The sequence below is a fragment of the Diadema setosum genome, chromosome 4 (genome assembly GCF_964275005.1).
Source record: "Diadema setosum chromosome 4, eeDiaSeto1, whole genome shotgun sequence".
Lineage (NCBI taxonomy): Eukaryota > Metazoa > Echinodermata > Echinoidea > Diadematoida > Diadematidae > Diadema > Diadema setosum.
The window spans coordinates 13,094,294-13,117,782 of NC_092688.1; the positions used below are offsets into that span (position 1 = coordinate 13,094,294).

The following is a 23,489-nucleotide window of genomic DNA, read 5'->3' on the forward strand; positions in this document are numbered from 1 at the left end:
TTTTTGAAGTGGTTAAGTCCATCGCGCTAGATTTGTGACGAGTGGTCCTCTTGCGATAATGGATTGGCTCTCTACAGTATTCGTAAGTAGACGTGGACGTGCTATATGTACATAAACAAGCTTAGCCAGTATGGTCTGTTCGGAAAGCCGTGACATGGTATACTAGTACTGAAATGTTCATATCATCAAGGCAAGGGATTCATTTTGGAAGGTAATATTTTCGCGTGTTGTTAATTTCGCGAATAGCTCCCGACTCGCGAAATTCGCGAAAATAAAACCCCTGCGAAATATATAGCGTATACAGTATGAAGAGCTGTGTGATGTAACTGGAATATTAGTGCTTAATGAACATCCAACATTTTCCAAGTAAGTGTGTGAGGGCACTATGAAAGATTATTCTTTCTACTTGCCCAGATGGGTATTTTGGCAAGTGCCTAACCTTCTATCGAACGGTCTGGTACACATACACTTTACTTGTCCAACAGTGAGTTTTAGTTGGTCCAAGCAAGTTGGTTTGTAACACCTGTGTGTCACATGACTGAAAAATGGAAGAAATAATAATAATATATAGAATGTGTGTGCCCACAAGGAAAATTTGCTGCAAGCATTTTAAAAAACAAAAAGGGAAAAGAATATATCCCCAACTATCAGCCTCTTTGGTAGAAATATCTATCTCAGTACTCTATCCTCTGCTCACCTTCAAAGATCCAAGCATGAGAAAAATGGAAGTCACTTATTATTTTTAAATAATAATAATAATAATGATAATAATAATAATAATAATAATAATAATAATAATAATAATAATAATAATAATAATGATAATAATAGTGGCTACTTGTATAGCGATGGAAGACTTTATGCGTTTTCACTGTTTGAACATGGCTCTAAAGACTCTTTTCTTTAGGGAAAATGCATAACTTTGAGAGGGAAAAATAAGGAGAAAGGGAGAAGGACCTGGTTGAATGAAATACCAAGTGTTCAGCCAAAATTATTTCAAACAGATATTGCAGTGGATACACAGCTTCATACTGATTGCCCGTGGTATAATGTTTGATTTGTTCTTATTGGTTGCACCATCTGTTGTCAAAGACCCTTTCAGACTAGATGGTAAATTAATCTGTTGCGTCAATACACTGTGCAGGAAGAGGTACATGTACATAGTTCCTCCTCCCTCCCCACCCCCCCCCCCCACACACACACACACACATACCTCTTCGTGCAAAATACTGTTTTGTATCATGTTATGTGTGTATGTGGAGCTTGAGGTATTTATTTTACCGATGGCACAGCACACATTGTACCTACCATGTATAGTTGACCCTTGTGCATAGTGCTATAACAACAAGTGAAACATCCATGTTTGTTGCCAAAGGGTTTTCCTGCAAACACAGGATCTTTATTTCCTTGGTGACCACAACTATCATGCCTGTAACACATCAAATCGTAATACCACTCAAAGCAGGTGGGTGCAAGGCATGTGTGGTTTGTTGACTTTGGTTATGGCTAACGTTTATCTGCATTAGATCATCAAATGATAGCAGTTTCAGGGTTGTCGCACCATGTGCTTGATTCTCATGAAGCAGCACTCAACAATTTTACCTCATTGATTCTCACACCACAGATGACACGCCTAGGAGGGCAGGCCCCAGGGGTGAAATGAATGCCTGAGACATCATGCTCCACGCCCCACATCTCTTGGCCCGCATCTTTGACTACCAGACTAGACTGGAGGCAGCGCAGGAGGAAGACCCTCCATGGGCCACGTGAGAGGCGGCAGCGGGACGCAGAGCCTCTGCTGCCCTCGTGGACATTGTGCGCCAGCATGAGGGCGCTGTTGAGGATCCACACATACACAGTGGCCATCTCCTTCTCCTGCTTCGTGTCGCTGTCACTCCTCTTCTACACTTTCCGCAGCGGGGCCGGCGGGGAGGACCCATCTGATGTCAACGACGTTGGCTCATTCTTTTCCAACTACAAGAAGGTGAAGCACTTGGAGAATGTTGTGAAGACCCTCCAGAGCAAGCTTTCAGAGGCCCAGGCCTACGAGAACGAACTCCTCACAAAGATTGACGAGCTGCAGGAGCAGGTGAACTCGGAACATGCTAGCACCATCCAGGTGCGAGGGCTGGAGGCCCAGAGTGGGTGGGCTGGAGTCGGAGAGACGGCGGGCGCCGGTGCGGCAGCCGCAAGTGGCCACCGAGCTACTCAAATCTACAGCTGCAGACACACGGACTCGATCAAGGTGGGCAAGACCATCGGTCAGGGCCACACCAAGGTTGTGCAGGAAGGGACGCTCCTGGGACGGAAGGTGGCCGTCAAGAGCACCAGCATGCAGGTCAAGAACGTCAAGGACTGCCTCCAGCAGGGCATCTACAAGAAGAAAGAGGACTGTCTCATTCTGGCCATGTACAAGGTCCTCAAGGAGGCGATGATATTACGGCAAGTGCGCCATCCAAACGTCATCAAGCTGCTCGGGTTGTGCGCCCGTAGCGAGAACGGGAGTCCCAACATCCGGGAGAGAGGAGTCACCCTGGTGGTGGAGCTCGGCTCCCCAGTCCACCTCCATGAACTGGTGGAGATGCCCTGGCAGACAAGAGTCAAGGTGAGTGGCCTTCCATGTCTTAAATCACCATGGAAAGCCCTATGTATGTTTTATTTAAATCATTGGATTTAACCCATCAATCCCTGGAAGACATATGTCTCTGGTCTGGTGCTGTATCTGATAATCATACTTTCTAGTGTTCATTGTCAGTGATTCACAGGAAAGAGTAGTGTCATTTGTGTCTAGTTGCTTATGAATAAATGTAATTAAGAAAAAAAGTTCTAGCATGCTACCCTCCCACAAACTACTGGTAAGAATTTTTAATTCAGCTTTCCACTTTAATAGTTGATTGTGAGATGGTGAACTTGATGGTGATAGTTCGAAAATGATATTAGTCATTATTGTACCCTGTTTATGAAGCATGTACATGTACATGATTTACTTTGAATACCTACCCGTGAAGTTAAGTACAAAGTTTTGTTTATTAAGTTTGCACTAGTGTTAAGTGTAAACTCAAGATTTTTGTTTAAAACTGTACCTTTAAGTCTTGTAAAGAATGGTAATCTCATGAATTATTTTTCATACGACTCCCTTGAAGGGGGCTGGCAGCATTATGATTTCGGGTTGTTTATCCCTTCCCAGGATAATCATTTTTTCTCTTTTTTTTTTAAAACAAAGTGATGGTGGTGGGTGGGGCATATTAGCCTGCCTTACAGTATAGAAGGACCACTTGGGAGCGTTCTCAAATTTAATCTGAAACATTAACACTCCTTTTGGATGCCTGCATGCACTCAACACCTTTAACGACCTCGGGAGTTGGTTATATTAACAAATTAGATTGTTTCAGGAGGAAATTGGGTCAGGCAATGAAGCGGAAGTGGAAATGGAGAGTCCAACTGTGTGTTAAAGGGAAAACAAAGGGAAAAACGGAGCAAATAAAGTTTACCATGTTGGGAGAGCCACGAGGAAATGTCACACTATTGGTGTGCGTCAAGTAACCAGCAATGACGTTCCCCCAGTAAAGAATCTACCTTTAAAGTGCAGGATTCCTGAGCAGTTTTTACCCATTAGCCTTTTCATCTACTCAAAATGTCCTCATGGTAACATTCATAAACATAAAAACAAGCCAAATTCCATCCAAAATAATGATAGAAGAAATTCCAGGGTTTCACCTCTTACACCATTCTGATAGTTGTTCATCTTCTTTATTGCATCTTCCCTCCACTTCTTGATGCTCAAAGTGCTGCATAAAAGAAGTAAACTAAAATGTTAACTTCAATGCCAATAATGGCAAGAGCCAATTTAGCCCAGGGCATTGTCGCCCGTTGCCATGACAGTATAATGCAATCATTATGAGTCGCAGTTATTGCATCTTTAACCCTATGACTCTTGCCTCTCTCAGCTGTTCCGGCACATCCGTTTTGCTAGTTATCTTTTTTGTTCATCATAGAGGTCCTGAGTAAACTGTTGATAAATTGAAATAGTTTCATCCGTGTATGAATTCATATCGTGTTGCACTAGTCGCTGTGTGGGACTTTGATGTGGCTGCACTTCAGTGTATGAGTCAAACATATGATCCTAGTCAAAATTTCATTGGAGACATTGTCCCCAATATAGATAGAACAGCTTTGCATGTTACAACTTAGTCTTCAGGTACTAAAAGAGTCTAACAGCACATTGGACCCAAATTGTTTAGTTAATGGACCCCATTATTTTGTCATAAGTAGCCTGTAAAAGTAGGCAGGGGTTGGTATTAGTTTAGATTAAATCTGCTAATGGCTTTGAGAGAAGGTTACCTTTTTTCTTATTCCAATGTTGTCTGTCTCGTGAATGAGAACAGACCCATTTACTTATAAATGTCAGTGTGTCACACACCCACTCATAAATACCCCGCTCCCTGTTGTCTAAATAACGGGCTTGCCATAAAAACCTGCACAGCCGCCAGTAATATGCTCCAGCTAACGTTCAGAAATGTGACAAAGCATTTGCTCCGGCTGGTGGAGTGATTTTTTTTCCCCTTCATTTTTATTGTATTTATCATTTTTTAAAATCTTGAAGCTACTCACTCAGCTGCCTGTCGTGCAGAGTCAACTTTGGACCACGTCCAAGTTTGACGGTGCTGATCAAAACAGGTTGCAGTCGTGACCAACTGTTCTGCTCTCCAGGCAGCGAATCTTTCCTGCCTTTCTCCTATCGCAATAACAGCACACCTTGTCATATAAGAACCATAAATCATATGGCTGCGCAATGTCTAATTCTAGAGGATGACATGTCATGTCTAGTAAGTGTTTCCAAGCCAAATGTACAAATTGTGTTTCATTTTTTCCCAACATCAAGGGAGCTTAAGATGCTATCAGCGCAAAAGTTGAAACATCTTACAACTTTACAATGTACATTGCTAGAAGGAGCTTTACTGTGGTGTGAAATGTACATTCTTGTTATTTTTGTTTTTGCTTTTGAAAGTATCCACACAAAAAAAAGAAGAAGAAGTGGAATTTGGGCAACCTTGCAGTATCAGAAGGGAAAACAGCAAACTAAAGGCATAATCATCTTGCTAGGATGAATTTATCTCTGCTCCAGATGATGATGACTATAAAGAAGAAAGAATGCTTACAATAGGAAATAAATTGCACTCCGAGTTGTTGCTGTTATATCATAGTTATCTAAACTATATCATGGATGAGAACGAAGCCAGCAGAGCAACAGGAATATACAATATATGCACATCACATTCTCTACTTTAGTATGATGCTTGAATAGTATACTAGTCCTCTCCCCTTAATATGTGTAACAGAAACTTTAAATGCGTGCGAATGACATCCGTTGTGTTTGTGGGTGTTGATTGTGTAAGCCGTTGCCAGGACTCCAGTAAATATAGTATACCGCGATTGTCAGAAGCACTAGGTAACCACGTCTATGCTCTCTGTTTACATTTCTATGGACACCAAAATCATCATTCATTTCTAGAGGAAATAAATTGGTTGGAAAGATTAAGCAGAGAGTAAGTACTGAAATAACAGGATAGAGATTATGGATGACAGAGGTACAATTTTGTATATGTGCCAGGGGGTCCCTGATTTTGCTCACAAGTAGTTCAACATGCATTGAAAGACTTTTGATGACATTGATCTAAAGCAGAATCCATTCACTGATGTCAAAAGTAAAGAAAGTTCTGTGTTTTTTAAGCTGTCACCTGTAGATCTATGTGATATAACTCTTTGAGTACATTACCCCAAACTTGGCATGGAAACTTTATCAACATGTCCATGACCTTGAAATCTGGTATACATTGTAAATGGGATCATAGTAATATATTGCTATGATCCCATACCCATAAATTCTCTTACCATGTGTATGTGCAGTGGCCTCTCATCAGTTTCAAACTGCCATGTGAAATGAGAAAAATGAAAACAAATGTAAGACTCGCTGTAGGGTCAGTTTCTAGGGCATGCCATTTCTCCTTGGCCCAGAGGGGGGATTTGCTGGACCTTGGTAAATACAGGTGATTGCCATGAACCCCCAAAATGCTGTTTCTGCTTTATTAAATTTATTTATATTCTCTGATACTTACCATCTAACTTTACAGAATGTTTGATTTCCAGTAAAGTCAGAGATTGTTGTTTGGCTGACCAGGAGCAGGTCATGGAGCAATTTTTGCCTCGGGGGCCCACCAGAGGCACAAACATATATGCAGCTGGTACATTTGCTTGTGGGACTAGGAGGTCTCCTTTAAACCCCCAAGTATTACTGGTAGATTTTGCTATACTTTGCAGTCACACCGGCCTTCTGTTGATTCAATACAGGAATTCGGGAGTTTGAGTGTTTTTCTACTTACCCTCTGATCACCACCGGCTTAATTGCCCTGACATTGTACACAGACTGATTGCCGTTGGTAATGAAAGACTTTGATGAAATTTCCACCATGTGCTTTGCTGTGGTAGCTGTTGCTGTTGACAGATCATCTTGATGAGGTATCCACAAGTCTGATATTGCAAGCAAATAAAAAATTGGGAGCTTTCTGACCTGTGTGGGAACAGTGCTACAAGAGAGCCCCAATGCGGCCGTCTGCCGTCGCAATTTCAGGTTGAAGCGCAGAAAAGTCGCATGAAAATATCTGGAATCGCAGTCAGGCTTAAAAGTGTGTTGATTGGTGGTGTAATTTGACTCAGAGGATGGGGGTGGTTGGGTACACAGGGATGGGGTGCTTATGAAGTGAGGATGGTTGTGGAGTTACCTCAGCATCATGGAACTTTTCAACCTGGTGGCTTATATTATGTGATGTACTGACTGATGCAAATTAACTATCTTCAGTAGTGGCATTCACACACACCCAAAATTTACAGTTGTTAAAAATTGATGATGCGAAAATCTCCATTCTTTGTGTGTGGACACACACACAAAATGGTTAACACTCATGATACCTACTGGTGCCAGTCCGACAGTCCCAGACCAGTAAAAATCACTGTGGGCCATTAACTTTTCAGGAATTGCCAAATCTCCTGGTCTGACATGACTAGTAAAAAAAAAAAAAAAATGGAAAAACAAGAAAAATAGCATTCTCAGTGCCAGTCGAAAAAAAGGAACAGGACCAGTAAATTTAAGGTTCAGACCAGTAAAAGAAAAAAAAAAAAATTGGTATCTACTGGTCTGACATGGACAGGTCAAACCAGTAGAATATGGGTTAGTGTATAGCCCCGGGTAACATGATTCAGAAAATCAATCCAGGTGACGTGTTGGATGTACAAAATATGATAAATTCCTTCTCCCTGTTACAGAGCTACCAAGTCTCACGCATTCTGCGTGAGACTCAAGCATTTAGGGCCTGTCTCACGATCTCACGCAGGGCACCCATTTTTTAAACGCATCGGGTGAAGTCTGCAATTTGTGCCAAAAACAAGGAGTATAGCTCAAAGGATTCAAGTGATAGTTGCAATTGAAGGTATATTTCCCTTTTGTCTTTCAAAATTAATAAAAAGATAGTCACTTAAGTATGCACCAGATCGCATCATTAAGAGCTAATAATTCAAAAAAGCTCCATACCATGGGAGGGGTGTCACCCTCCTCGTTCGCGCGCGCATGCGCGCGAGCGCCGAAACGCCGAGTCATGAAAATCTCACTCATAAAAAATTTTTGAACTTGGCATCTCTGCTGTTACTGGTGAATGTTACACATTTCTCCTCTACAATGTGTTATGAAACCTTGCAAAGATATTTGAATATGGTTGGTTTCAAGGGTGTAGATCATCATCCCTTTTCAGTCTAAGCCAGCTGTGTCACAGTTTTCATCATAGCATGAAAGAAAACTACATCCTTGTTACAGAGGTGGGGGGGGGGGCAAGGGTGGGACCTGTGGAAAAAAATATAAGGTGGTGCCAGCCACCAGTTTTATGTAACTGGAACATGGGCAGCATAATTGAGATCAAGAAAGGTGACTTTCTTTTGGTGGTATAATTCTGCCGCCGCTCCGCCGAACTCCATTGGCCCAGATACGGAGCGTTACCCCCTTCTTGGGGGAAAAAAGTTTGTCCTCAAGTCTCTCCCCCATCAGGAATGTAGGTGTTCTGGATCGTGCATTGCTCAGGAGAATGCTAGCCTTTCAGATAAAATGAGATGAAATACTTACCTACAACTCAATGAAGAGATTTCGATGATTGATTCGCACATGAGGAAAATATTGCTCCTAATACAGACTGTCTCTGCACATACAACTTCATGACTGAAATTTAAAAGAAGCAAAACAGTTTGCATGCTTTACAGCATATAAATTATATTAAATTATATAAATTATATTAAATTAAATTAAATTATAAATTGCGAGTGCACAGTACACTACACTAAATATCATATGTCAACACAGTGTATACACATTTTATCTAGACACAGAATGAATAAGGTTTCTGATTTTTTATTTTTTTATTTTTTATTTTTTTACAAAGGTGAACCTAGTGAAAATTGTCATACAGCAGAAAAGAAAAAAAATACACCTGAAAGTAGCTAAAAATGACTTTGAAAAAAATGTTTATAAAGATGTAAGAGTGAATATACAGGCACTGCTGATAGTCATATGGTCTTCAAGGATATTAGCCTCAAATGTTTAAATTTCGCCAATGAAATCAGCCAATTAGATAAGAATGTATCTGTTTCACAAAGTGTCCCTTTCACTCCAATTTTCAAATTGGCTTCAGTGAATAGAATTAATGACACAAGAGCATTGTTCAAGGTTCATTACAAATTTTACATGAAATCAACGGAACATATTGCATTTTCAGCTTCCAAAGGTTTTCATTCCCAACAGTGATATTGAGTCACATACACTTATGATGATTAGATGGGGTCATTTGGTCATCTGCTTTTTAACAGCTCCTTCCATTATCAACAATATTCATTCTGTATTGTCATAAAAGTCACAATATCTATTGTATTTCAGTTCACAGTATTTTCCTGGATTACAATGGGTTTTTTTTTTGTGTGTGTGATTATGTGTTTTCAAATGTCTTATTAAAAATGCATCTTGTTGAAAATAAATGAAATGAAATGAAGTGAAGTAAAATGAAATGAAAAACATGCAATTTTGGAGATGCCTTGTTTTAATCTTCTGTTAGATTTTCTGTCTTTAGACTGATTTTGACCATGGTTAATTGAGGTCAACTTACAGTGCACTGATTTTGTCAATGTAGTTTGCAATGCCAAAAAGAGAGTGAATTCTGTCAAATTAAAGCCAGCTGTCACAATATCCGCTATAACAATTTAATACTGTATGTATTTTCTGATACTGTAACAGGAATGTCAGGCCTTGTTTTCTTTTCTTTTTTTTTTTTGCAATGTTATTGCAACTAACTCATTTGATAAAACCACCCCTAGATGTCTGAATCGCTGGTTTCAATTAAAGGTCAGGAGTGTTTTTCATCAAGGTGATGATATCCCTAGAGCTGTCACTGATCGTGTTGTTCTGTCATGCTAAAAGCCAGCGGGAGAGGTGTTTTTTGGTATTCAGTGTCAGGGCGATAAATATTGAATATTTCCTGCAGAGAAAATGGTGGTGTAGAGTGTTAGAAGGCCCCCCTGCATGCATTTAATTTGATCCGTGATAAGCTTGTTTTCGCTGCATGGATTAAATATTTTATCTCACATAGGACCTGCCCACTATTTGTGTGTGTGTGTGTGTGTGTGTGTGTGTGTGTGTTCATGATAACCAGATTGAATTCCTGTCAAAAAAGGGGGAAAAGCCTGAAATATGATGATTATTATAGTATGTGCCGGCTGTGTAGTGTCAACCTTATCACCTGACCTGGTGAATATCAACTCTCAAAGTCAGAATTTGTGTGAAAGATGGGCAGGATGTATAATGCAATGGATCACACATTTCAAGGTATCCAATTCACTGGGTTGGCCAGTCTCACCTTCCGGCTGTTGGCATCGCTTGATTTCACCAAAATATTCACACTTTTACTATTTTGATCTCCGCAGTTCTTGAATGAGCCTAGAAGCCAATAGATTTGAAATCTAGTGGCAGGGTGTGAACTGTTGTACTCATCCTAAATGACCTAGATCCTACTTCACAACAATTGGGGTTGTCCAATTGTTGTAAGTGACATTGATATTGCGCTTGCAGGTGCCAGGTCAACAACTGTTAAATCTTCACAGGTGATTGGCCATTGCCGAGTGGCTACCACAGGTGTAGCAAGAAAGTGTTGCTGCCAGTGGCTTCCTAAGGTGCAGTAGCAATGTGTTGTTGCCGTAGTTGATGCTTGTATTTTAAACAGTGCTTTATAATTCAAAAGGGGCTTTGCCAAGAAGACATTTTTCTTGTGAAAGGTGGAGGAGTACATATTGATAAAAGGGGTTGATATGCTCACTGCTATTTATGCTTATAAGCCAGCACAGTTAGCTCATGGGCACATTGGTACAAATGACCTTTCTTTTTTCTCAGTTGGTTAGGCACTTCACTCATTTTTAAAGCAGCATGATGCATAAAGCATGCCCACAATTTATGGAATTCATGTTCAAACAAAGAATGAACTTACACAGAGCAGGTGACAAGAATGGTCTGTCAATTGACGCCTTGGCAGGCATTCATTTTGTTGTTTTGTGGTGAATGCATATTAAAAAACAAAGTCTTTCTACCAACATTGCTAAATACATTTGTACCAGGCTTGCTGTCAGGTGGGATGTGCTAGTAAGCACCATTTACAAGGGTTACATGAATAACCATTACATCAGGGATGTGAATCTCAGTGAATTAAAAAAACCAACATGCCTGATTTTGCAAATGACCCTTTTTTTGCTCATGTGCAAAGTGGAACTGTAAACTGGCTTATTTGGAGGCATCAAATAATTTTATGTAAAGGTGATTAAGTCCTGAACTTTGTGAACATGATGCTCTGACAGGGTGGCAAACCTTTGGTCATTGCAGAACATTGTACATTCTTTACAAAAATGGTAGTAAAAGACACAAAGAGAAATATTCACTTGTTGAAGATAGAGAAATGAGTAGAGTAATATTTGCAATACTTGGGAGGATTACCTATCAATATTTCTCTCATTATCTCCATCTGTATTATCTATAAATCTGTATGTATAATTGTATCCATCTATCTGTCATCAATCAAGCGGTCCATCTGTTAATCTATTAATCTGTCTGTCCATCGAGTCTATCTTTGTGTAAATTTGTTTTTCCATCTGTCTAACCAGGGCTGCATGCTAACCCATTTCTTCTGCTGGCCTGACATGCCTGTTGGACCAGTAGGTACATACTCTACTCAGTTTTTCTATTCTTTACTGGTTAATTCCTGCAAAAGTTACTGGTCTGACAGCGACTTTTACTGGTCAGGGACCGTCGGACCAGTGCCAGTGTGCAGCCTTGGTCTATCCATTTATCTGTTATATTTGTGTATTTCATCTCTTCATCCTTCCAGCTTTGTATGGACATGGGAAACCTGCTGCAGTTCCTGGAGAACTCCCCCATGGGCAGCACGGCAATCAGCGACTTTCGCGACGAGCAGTTCGTCTTGGTTGATGGTGTGCTGGTACTGGCAGACGTCGACGACCTCAGCAGCACGGAGCCGGACTGTGACAAGAACCTGCAGTGCCTCGTCGATGGCAAGTCGGTCGGTGAGTTTGCATCTGCTTGGAAGTTTGATTCCAAAGAGCAAAGAAATAGGCGAGGCCTACCAAAATCCATCAAGACAAAAACCATAAAAGTTGCCTACTGTTTGCGCCATATATTTTGCAAGGTATTTACTTTTGTGAATTTCATGAGATGGGGGCAATTTTGCAAATTTAAAGACTCACAAAATTATTTTTTTCTGATCTCAAGATGAATGTGACGTGCACACATACTTTTCTCCCTTCAGTAGGGCCTACTGTACTCCGTGATCGTGAAGTTAACCACTCGCAAAATTGTCCCGATTCGCCAAAAATGAGATTCACTAAGTATATTGCATACATACAATATGTGAGAGACATAGTTTATATTAAGAAATCATATTTGTTGACAGTAGAATAGCGGTCATTTATTATGGTCAGTGTAGATGTTCACCACATTCATTTTCATACTGGAAGTGTGGCATGTTGTGACTGTGGTCAAAAATTTTGGCCTCCACTCTCAGCCCATGGGAAGGAAGAATGGAAATTAGTTACCAAATACATTGCCGATGTTCAGGTATCTAGAAATGACATGCTCACAACAGTTTCCTTACTGATTTTCCTCAGAATAAGGACAGTACCTGGCACTTATCAACAACACACTTGCCAAATATTACATCATCTGCTCTCAGCATTCAAGATCAAAAAATGTTTGGCTCTTCATTCAGATTTCCTGAGCATTTCATCGAAAATCTAAAATGACGTGTTGTAACTTCCCGAAGAGGATATCATGTTGATTTCACCAGATGATGCTTCACTTGATTGTGCAATACACACACATCATGCCATCGTGGATGGAGCAACTGAGATCTGCAGAAAAATGAAATGTTTTCAATATAGGCATAGTCTGGTGTGTTTGTATGTGCTGTATCATAAACATTGAAAACCTTGAGAGTGAAAATACTTTTCTTTTGTTGAATCAGTGCTGGGCCCTCCTGACTGGTGCATTTGAATGCATGTTGCTTTGTACATGTGTCGGCCTAATTGAAGATGTGTGTGTTTGTGCATCTGTTTGTGTGTATGTGGGTGTGGGTGTGTATGTGTATGTGTGTGTGTGTGTGTGTGTGTGTGTGTGTGGTGTGTGTGTGTTTGTGTGAGAGTGTGTCTGCTTGTCTGTGTGTGTGTTTCTAGGTGTCCTTCAGATTGTTATCAACTCAATCAATTTCTAGGCGAGATTCTAATAACTTCAATTCATCGTCCTCCCTTTATGCCTTTTTTTTTTCCCCCTCCAAATGGAGTATGGCAAAATTTTCACTCACAAAAATGAAAATTAGCATAGCAGACAACAGGAGGAAGGAAAACCCATTTTCTCCCTTTTCCCTTCTCTCCCTGTGGAGAAAGACCTTGTTTCTCAGCGTGCAGGCTGCGAGAGGACATGCTGAGCTGTCCTAGTCTGTTGTGATAGGAAGTATGATGGGTGATTGAAACCAAGGAGCTTCTAGCTCCTTGTTGAAACTGAGGAACATCTTGGCTATCACATCACACATGAGACAGTTTCTATTTTTGGTTTCTCTTTCTTTTGCCGTATTTTGAAGGGATTTTTGACACCATGAGAAAACTTCTTAAACCAGGCAAATCAAAATCTTGATGTTTATAAATTGATGTTCCTTTTTCTAGTTCCTCACTTTTTGAAAGACTTTCCAAAACAGTTTTCATTTTTGTGTGGTGAAAATAAGTCGCACAGGAATGAAAGAAATGTGTATGATACAAATCGTTGTGGACCAGTTAGCTACAGAGCATGTAAATTGCATTTGTAACCTATGTGAACAATAATCTTGCAAATCACTGTTACAATATTGATGTTATCATAAAACCGTAATTAGATTGATTACATTGTATTTCCTAGTTCCCCCATCCACTGTGGAATTCCTTTCCAGTTGGTCATAGAAGCAGAGACAAACATTCAAAATGCATTTTGACTTTGTTATTGTGAGCAGGCAATAATCCATATTTAAAAAAAAACAACAACAACAACACACAACTTAAAAACACCAGGGGTATCATAGAACACCAGGTTGTAAACAGAAAGACTATTTTTAGCTGAAGAAAGACAGCATTGAATCTGTGTGTGCATATTCCCGTGTATCATATCTTTGTCATGTCATATCATATCACATCACATCACCTCACATCACATCACATCACCTCACATCACATCACATCACATCACATCACATCACATCACATCACATCACATCACATCACCTCACATCACATCACATCACCTCACATCACATCACATCACCTCACATCACATCACATCACATCACATCACATCACATCACATCACATCACATCACATCACCTCACATCACATCACATCACATCACATCACATCACCTCACATCACATCACATCACATCACATCACATCTCATCACATCACATCACATCACATCACATCACATCACATCACATCACATCACATCACATCACATCACATCACATCACATCACATCACATCACATCACATCACATCACATCACATCACATCACATCACATCACATCACATCACATCACATCACATCACATCACATCACATCACATATCACATCAAGTATGGTGATACACAAGATAGCCTGTACTTTCTTGAAAGAAGAAGATATCATATCATTTATCATATCATTTATCACACATCACATCATATCATATCATATCCAGTAGGCTTATACACACAAGGTGGCCTGTACATTATTGAAAGAAAAAGATATCATTTGTCATATCATTTATCGTATTCTTCATATCGTATCATACCATACCATATCATATATCATGCAATGTTGTGTCATATCATATAATATGATATCATATCATATCTTATTGCATGGTACTGCATTGTATTGTATTGTATTGTATTGTATTGTTTTGTATTATATTGTATTGTATCATATATCATATCATGTTATATTGGATCATATCCAAATAAATTTGAGCCAATGGGGGAGGGGGTAGGGTGACTGGTGGGTTTAGAAAGGGAAAGAGAGAGAGAAAGAGGATCAGAGTGTATAGAGGAGTGTCAAGAGGAAGTCACCTGTCCTTGTCCAGGACACCGTTCCCCTCCACCATGGGTGGAATCTGCCTTTAACTTCCAGCTCTTCCTGCAGGGAGAAGCTTTGTTGATGTGTGTTTTGACAGGTGTATGGGCGAGTGTGGGGCAAGTGTCAACACATGGCGCTGTACGCAGGACAACGAATGAGACACATTCCAGCACAGGTGATCCAGTGTCCCAGAGAATTAGTGAAAAGAGCAATGAATGAATATTGGGTTGGATGAAGTGTTTGAGTCATAGGTCTTTCTGTTTGATGGTTGCACATGATAAATGCATCACCTGAGCACTATCAGAGTAAACACTCTATCTTTGCTCTATCCCCCCCCCCCCCCACTTCCCTCTCAATCTTTTCTATGCTGTACTTTGGTAATGACAACATTGTAACGACGCAAGGGAAATGTGAAATGTGGTTGTTACCGACAGGTGGTCACCAGGGCAGTATACCTGTATAGAGTACCAAAGTGTGATGTCATAGCCATTCATCGCCATAGAAACTAGTCCTGACTCTATTTACATACAGTGTATACTTTAACTTATGGATATTGTTATACATAGATACATAGGTACATGCATACATTTGACATACCTGTAAAACCAGAAATATTTTGCGGCTTGAAATTCTCACAAATTGCCACTGCCATTCAATGCATGTAGTGTAGACAAGAATTTTTGCAAGCATTTTCATTTCACAAATCTTGGCCCTCCTGAAATTAAACGGTAAATGCACACAAAAATTCTGGTTTTACAGTGCATTCAGTTTGCATTATATCACTGTTTATATTCATGTATATTTTCATTCACGTCTGTTTCACCTCCTGATTGCAGTCAAGTGTGCCAGTAACATGAAGTGTGGGGGACTCAATGCCCACCTCAACCTGCAGCGGGCCTATGATGTCTTCATCGGGCCGCTTCTCAGCCACCAGGTGCCTGCCCCGCTCCAGGCCGCCACCCGACGCCTCCTCAAGTCCCTCAGGCGGGGCGATCTCGACGCCGAGGGGATGGTGTACCGGCTAAAGAACCTGCAGTCGGTGCCTTGACCAACCCCTCCTGCCCCCCTTCACAGTGGTCAACCCACAACGGGTGAGTTAGGTGATGGACAAACATACCTTTGTGTTCATATTTCATACAGACAGAGAGATAAGGTCTTCAAATAGTGTATGTTGACATTTGTGTTTTTATTTGTTCAACTGCATTCATATGAATTCCAGGAAGATTTGTGCCCTGGAAGCCTGCACATAATTTTAGGTCAAAACTATTACAGAGGTGTGTTTTCTTTTTCTTGTTTTTGTTTTTTCTTTTTTGTTTTGTTTTTAATTCTCTGCATTTTAATGTGTTCCTAAAAAATATTTCAATACACAAATAGGTGAGAGTCAGATTTTGACAAATATCTCCCCACTCCCCCCCCCCCCCCCACCAGAATTATAGAATTGAAGTTGTGGAAATACCAACAAATGAAAAAAAGTCTTCACCAGTTTTCTGAGCATTTTTCCACATAGTAACCTTACAAACATCACAAGCTCTTGTATTTGTGTATTAGGAATGAAGGCATTTGCAGGACTAATCAGATTTCCTCAAAATCTTCGAGCAATCTGCAAGAAATATCAAACATGTTTGAGAATATGATAAAATATCATTGCAAAGAATATTGAAAGAAAAACAAGAATATTGATTTGTTGCTCATGAAATGGGAGATGGGGATCAAGTAAGCTGGTTTGTGTGTAATTTCACATTTTCAAAAATATAGACCAGTCTCAGAATTAATCAGAAGGCTATGCAGTTCTTTACAAAGGGAAGATGGGACAAAAGTATGAATGAACCATAACTGAGCTTGCACATACATTGCAGTAGAGGGGAAACAAACAAACAAATATCTGACAAGATATAAAAACACCGACAGTAACTGGAGATATCAAATATTCATCCATTTATTGGAAAACAATGTGAAACTCTCTCAGCCGTAGCGTCAAAATATAGGAAGGAAAAAAGAGGAAAGATTTGTCGATGGCTCCGTCAAGTCATGGAGGGGTGGTGCACAATCCGGGACCTTCGAGTATGCATATTTGTTGGGGCATTCTGTCATTTAGGTGTAAAGCGGATTTACAGGTGTGTGGCCGTCAACAGAAGGGGACATATGCGTGACGCTGCGTCCCGCCGTCGGTCGCGCCACCCGCCCTTTCAGCTCAGTCAGGGTTGGGATGGGGTTCAAGTTCACGCCACCCCTCTGGCGGCAGACCAGACTGTAAACGAGATAAGCAGAAATTCTTGCAATTCCCTTCATGCTCCGCGATCATCTTGCATAAACGTATCCATTCATCCCCTTAATTGAGAGCTATGTGGTTTTGGGGGGAGGCGACAAGCAGGAGACAGACAAACTGATAAACACGTACCTGGCAGGTCTGCTTTGTATTTTACCTTGCAATGCTTGGAGCCAAAACTAGTGATGCATAAATGTCATATGTTTGGTTCGTCTCCTGAGATTGACGGAAGAAAATAAAGAAAGAGAAAAGAAGTTGGATATCAATGCAATATCTCTTTGCAGTATGTGTTCGGATAGTAATAGGACAGAAGCATCAATAGGTTCGTTTCCTTCTTTAAGTATTCTTTTAATGGAATAAAAAACTGCAAATTCAAAAGTGCACTCATCTCCACATTTCTGTAGAAAATCTAAAAACTCTTTCAAATTACACTCATTGTCATTATTCCTGTTCCATACCTGCTGGGTCTGCTATTACCCAACCCTCTTCCTTGAAAACAGGCCAAGAGACAAAAACACATGGAAATACACAAAATTCAAATGACAGTGGACTCACATACCTTTCTGTCCTTGGACTTTAAAGTTCAAGTGTCCTTTTTGCAACCCTGAAAATTAGATTCCTTTTATAAGCTAGTACATGTGTATATTGTAGAGATACATTTGTAGGTAATTTTGACCTTTCCTCAGAATAACAAAACTACAAACTTCTTTATGGTGGAGGGGGAATATGGACTGTAGATATCCAATGAATTGATTCTGTTCTCAAAAAAGATTCAAACCATTATTCTCAGGTCAAGAAAGGAATGTACTTTCAGGTGACATGTGGTTAGTTTTTAATTTCTTTTTCTGAAACTCTGAGGTTAGTTTTTAATTTCTTTTTCTAAAACTCTGAGGTTTGTACCTGTAAGGTTTTAAAGACATTATTCTTCAACCATGCGAAATTTTGTGACATTTCCAAAAGGGATATTCGACCTTTAAGGGACAGGAAATAGTCATCCTGAAGCTAGCAGTAAGATTTGTATACACACATTCAGGGGCGGATGTCCAGAGAGCTCCATAATGGAATGAATGGATCAATATCCCCATCATTTACTGACTGACAGTCAGCCATTGGTTCCCTGCCAACTGTATTTCTGTCAGCTTGATATGACAGACACATATGAAAATCTGTAGTCTTAAACATACATGTACGTTCAAATCATTTGAAATATATCGTGCGCACAGACTCAGAGGTGTAGACATACAGTGGACTTACATTCCCCACCCCCCCCCCCAAAAAAAAGAATATTTATATATTTCATTTGTTGCTGTGCATTTCACTGGAATGTTCAAATATAGAAATGAATATATGAAACATGATATTTCCTGTCAAGAAGTAAGGAAGTATACTTGAATGTACATACATGCACACACACACACACACACACTTTTTTTTCAGTGATCTTTATTTGATAAAAAAATCAATTGGTGCGTCACTCGAAATACATACAACTTACATTCAACACATAGACACACACACTCACACACACACACACATACACACACACACAGGCACATAATATGTGGCAACCCAGCTCAGCACCCACAAAGTAGACCAAAGTGAATGTCCACTTTTCTACGTAGTTTAAAAAAGTAAGCTTTAAGCTGTAAACAATATATAACTTGTTCAAATGTTGACCCCTCTAACCCATTCAAAACGAGCATGAAATACATGAAATAAGAGAGAGTTAGGAGACACAGTTGCATAGAAAAGGGAGAAAAGAGGATTTAAAGATTAGATCACTCTGGCATGCTGTGCAGAAGTATTAATGAAAATATGCAGTACACCCTGTTTTGCAGTGAAAGCAGTGCCAGTCAAAAAAAAAAGAAAAAAAGATATGGCCAGAAAAACTGCTAATATCTCAATTTCTGTTTTGTTTTAAGCTGCCAAATTTGTACAGTAGGTAGAGAAAAGATTACTCTCCCAGGTATAGAGACAGACTTTAAAAATTTGAGTCTTTAAACCCAAATGATTATTTTGGTCCATTACAGAGAATTCTAATCAGCGAGTCTCTGTGGGTTTTGAGCTGGGTGGTCACATGATGTGTGTGTGTGTACAAATGTATTAATATACATGACCTTTCACTATTTCTTAATACTTGAGACATGTTGTCATGTACATGAAGATTACGCAGACAGTGAAAGGAAATGTAAGAAACAAGAGAACTTCCTACTGCCAAACCTAAGATGTGTCTGGTCTGACTAGGCTTTGGCACGTGCCCTCCCGACGCGAGTGCCATGGTTGGAGATTAAATTGTGCGGAAGATAAACCTTGGAGGACGTCCAAATTGAAGATTGTTTACAAAGGAAAACAAATCATTGAAAAGGCAAGAAAACAAGTAAAAAAAAAGAAACTGCAGCTCATCTCAGTCCTTGTAAATATACCATCACACCCTTTTGTGCAGTTGGCAATTTGCCAACTCGTCTAGCCAGTGATTATATAATGATAATAAGTCTGCTGACCAATTTCACAATCATCTCTGTCTGACTGGATGGCTGCCCAAACCAAGTCAATCAAATTCCTTTCTGAAAGAAAAAAAAAAAAAAAAAAAAAGTTGCAGAGCTGACCAGATGAAGTTCTTTTGCCCTTTGAGCAGAAAGCTACAAAGCCACTCCAATCATTGTCGAATCATACCCTTTTAATGTGCTTGGCAATTTGCCAACGTGTCCAGTCAATAATTTGATTGCAATAATGAGTGGGTCAACTGAACTTTTTTTTTCTTTTTTTCTTTTTTTCTTTTTTTCTGGCATGCAATCTAGTATCAATTGTCTGGGCCATTTAGTCATTATCCAATCACAGCTACTAAGAGTATTGCTAGTAATTACTCTCATTTAAGACTTAAGCAGTTGTCCTGCCTTTAGAAGAGCATGATGGGACTAAAGGAGGATAACTAACTGTTATCTATCACATTTGTTGAAGTGATATACAGTGTTGTTGGCCCTTCCTTTCTCCAGTTGCATGATTTTGTTTTATTACTTTTCCCCAGAAAGGAACAATCAAGAGAAAAGGAAAATTTACCTGTCATTTCTGTGAATTAGGAAGCCAGTTTTGGCATCCTTCCTTTTTCTTTTTTGCTAGTCTCAACATCAATTTTTTTTTTTTTTTAATGCCAGTAGCAATGTCATTTTTATGCACTTCATTGCTGGCTTTATGCCAGTGTTACATTCTGTGAGGAGCTGTGTGTGCAACCTGCCTGACGTTATTTCCTCAAGAAAAATGCCGCTGTGCTATTTTTGGTCACACACTTTTCATGAAATACCATCATGTGCCATTTTCCTTACCCCCCAAGACATTGACTTCTGTTTTTGAGAACTGATAGCTTAGAAGACTACTCTTGTCCCAGGCGTCCGGGAATAGGCGTTCCTTACACGTATCATTTTTCTCCCAACAGATGGCGGAGAGGATGCATGTTTTGACAACTGGCTTGGGGCCCCGCCTGGAGACGGCTGAAGCTCGCAAAGGATGCTGGGAATATGACGCCGCGGGGGATACGAGCGTGAGGTCACAACGGAGGCGAGGAACTCGTACCTGCCCCCGGTGACAACCCAAGCACCCTTTTACCAGTGTTTGCCAAAAACATCTCAAGTATGCGTGGAATGCAACGGGAGCTGAAAGAAGAAGATAAGAAGTCAACAGGAAGCTGAATGTTATTCTCCCAAACCTCCCCCCCCCCAACCCCGACCCCGACCCATGCTACAGGAAGTGACAGGGAATATAGTGACGGATGTTACACTTCGTGAGGGATCGCAGGTCTACCTCGTTTGGGGAGTTGACACCAGTCATAGTGGAAGAAGAAAATACGTGTTTGAAACCAAATCGTGGGCTGTATGTGGTTTCCTATCTATCGTCATTGGTGAAGTGCTGAGGTCGTTGACCCCCAAAGACCTGCTAAAGACCCAATAGCGCAAGGAAACTTTCACTACCCACCGGGGTATGTTCAAAACTCTGAATAGCACCCACGTCAGCCACGTGCCAGCGAATATGTGCATCAAAGCGGACGCTCATCAGTAAAGATCAACTCCAGTCGAGTTTCTTCGGCTGTGTGTAGACTTACATAGAGATCAGTGATAAAACTGTACACAGTTTGTTGCAAAGATTCTCAAATATACCCAAACTGGAATCACCTTCCTACTTCATGAATCCCCATGCTGTAGGATCTTTAAGGCTACGTCCATCGGATATCAGCCCCCAATAATGCGTCATTTCACAGGAGGTTAGACAGACGGGGAAGTGGTTTCATCATGAAGATGCAAGGAGCAGTAACATTATCTGTTTAAGTGAACATTTTCTTTTTTTATATTTAATGTGGTGGCTGTGTTTTGCTCTCTTGTGAGATTTGTTTTGAGCATTAACTATCAGTGTGTCGAATTCATAGTCATTTTCATTTAGTGAGCAACGAGTTTGATTCCCACTGGGGTAAATGTACCCTACACCTGTACCAAATAAACCTAAAAAACAAATGAGCAACATGGCTGCATCATATCAAAGAGGAATAATCCCTCAAGAAAATTCAAGTTTGATTTTCTGTCATTTTTATCAGCAACAACATGAAATAGTTTTATTTGTTTCCCAGAAAAAAAAAAACAAAACAAAGAAAAGAAAAGGATGATATCTGCTCGCTGATGACTTTGTCTCTTGGTGTATTCCCGGGTTAAGTGGGGTCAAGCTAATGTTGTAGCATCTTCGGAGGAAGGACAATCAGGAAGTCTTTTACAAACTGTATGGCTTCTGTTCGGGGGTGAGAGAAGGGAGGGAGAGGAGCTTGGCGATGAGACTAGTCAGTTTTCTATGATTAGATAGGTAGGAAACCAAACTAAGACAGTCATATCTATTCTCAGTTGACAAGCATATGGCTGTAATTCACACATGGTCAAATGTTCTATAGATGTAACAAAGCCCTTTTGCTTGTCAACTGACAATAGTTCTTATCACACCAAAGTCAGCTGTGTTTGTGCTATTTATTCTCTGTATTTAGATGTATTCCCGACACAGCGCCATTTGGAATGTTAGAATTACTGCAATGATATGTGATCTGAGCCTAAGACTCTTGTCAATTTTTGCATGAGCCTATATATCAAAAGCTGAAATGAACTCCAGCTTAATAATTCCTTCATGTAGATCAGGAGTTGATGTGCCCTTCTGTGATTCCAGCTTTGCATGCTGAATTTAAAACTGTAAAAGTGGATATTTTTGGGCGATTAATTTTTCGCGCTTGGCCGGATAAAAAGACTTTCGTGGGTGTTTAATTCCACGGAATCTAGACATCAATTTGTTTCTTGATCATAGTCAAGAAATTATGATGAAAACCATTTTATATTGGTTTGCACAGAAATCAAAGTCTCAGTGAATAATCTGCAGCAGTTGTTTTTTTTTTTTTTTTTTCCTTCTTTCTTTTTAGGTGTTGGGAAACAGAATTTTCAAAGTCTTTTATGTATTAATGGACAAAATGTATGTGAATGCATCAAATGACTGAAATATCAGCTATGAGGGCTAATTGATAGATACTGTAATTGATATGTGACTTAGTTGTTTATCTCATTCTACTCACAATGGAGCTTGAATGAAAAGCTCTTTCTAAATGTTTGCTCCTTTGATGCAGCAAAACAAGTATGAAAGGGTAGTTTAGGTCACAGAAAATGAGCATGGAAATCAAAAGATTGATTAGTTGCCGTTTTAATTTTGCTTCTTGTGTGAAGGGTTTTGTTTGCAAGGGGGTATTTATTTGATACCAATAGTGCATGACCCCTTGTGCATCATTGGTATTCGAGTTGCCATGCTTGATGCATTCATTCCAAGATGTCAATCATCAACAACAGATCTAGATTTGCAAGGGATTGACTTGTGAAAACAGCAACAGGGTTCACAGGTAAAGGTCTTGCCACTTTTCCTGTGTAACTATGTAGCAATTATCTTTGGTTCTGTGTTTTGTGCTTGACCCAAAGGGGACAGCACTCTTTGTTCAGCCTCAAGCCAATTTAGTAATTATGGCTTCAAGCCACTTTGCGTTTTTTAAAGATCTGTTTGATAAGTTTTTAATGGTTAACCCCCCCCCCCCCCAAAAAAAAAAAAAAATAAATAAATAAAAATAAAAAGAAGAAGGAAAAAACAAAAACAAAAAGGAATGGACCTAAAGCTATGAACATCATAATTTGATCGTTAGTTCAGGCTAAATAGTGATAGTTTTGTGAATGTATGTACCTGATTTTGATGTGAGTTACTATTCATGCATTCTTAAAATGCACGGCATTATATGTTCTTGACATCTTTACATCATTATTTCATAGCTTTGAATGCTTGTCTTACACAGAGCCTATACTTTGCAGTGTGATGAGGGAGGCGTATATTTAGTAATGCCAAGTTCACATAATTTGGTATCAAGTTTATCAAATCACAAGTATGTTTTTTTTCCCCAAGATTTCCAAAATTTTTGTGTTGTTTGTTTGCAATAATTGTCTAGA

At 39.8% G+C, this 23,489-nt stretch overlaps 1 protein-coding gene across 1 annotated transcript; it reads left to right on the forward strand.

Annotated features, from left to right (window-relative positions):
• The first annotated feature begins 1,648 nt into the window (after nt 1-1,648).
• On the forward strand, nt 1,649-15,774 carry LOC140226882 (extracellular tyrosine-protein kinase PKDCC-like). The gene is made up of 3 exons (XM_072307310.1): nt 1,649-2,605; nt 11,460-11,655; nt 15,563-15,774. Exons 1-3 carry the CDS (start codon nt 1,664-1,666, stop codon nt 15,772-15,774), a joined length of 1,350 nt encoding a protein of 449 aa, XP_072163411.1. The 5' UTR covers nt 1,649-1,663.
• Nucleotides 15,775-23,489: the final 7,715 nt, after the last annotated feature.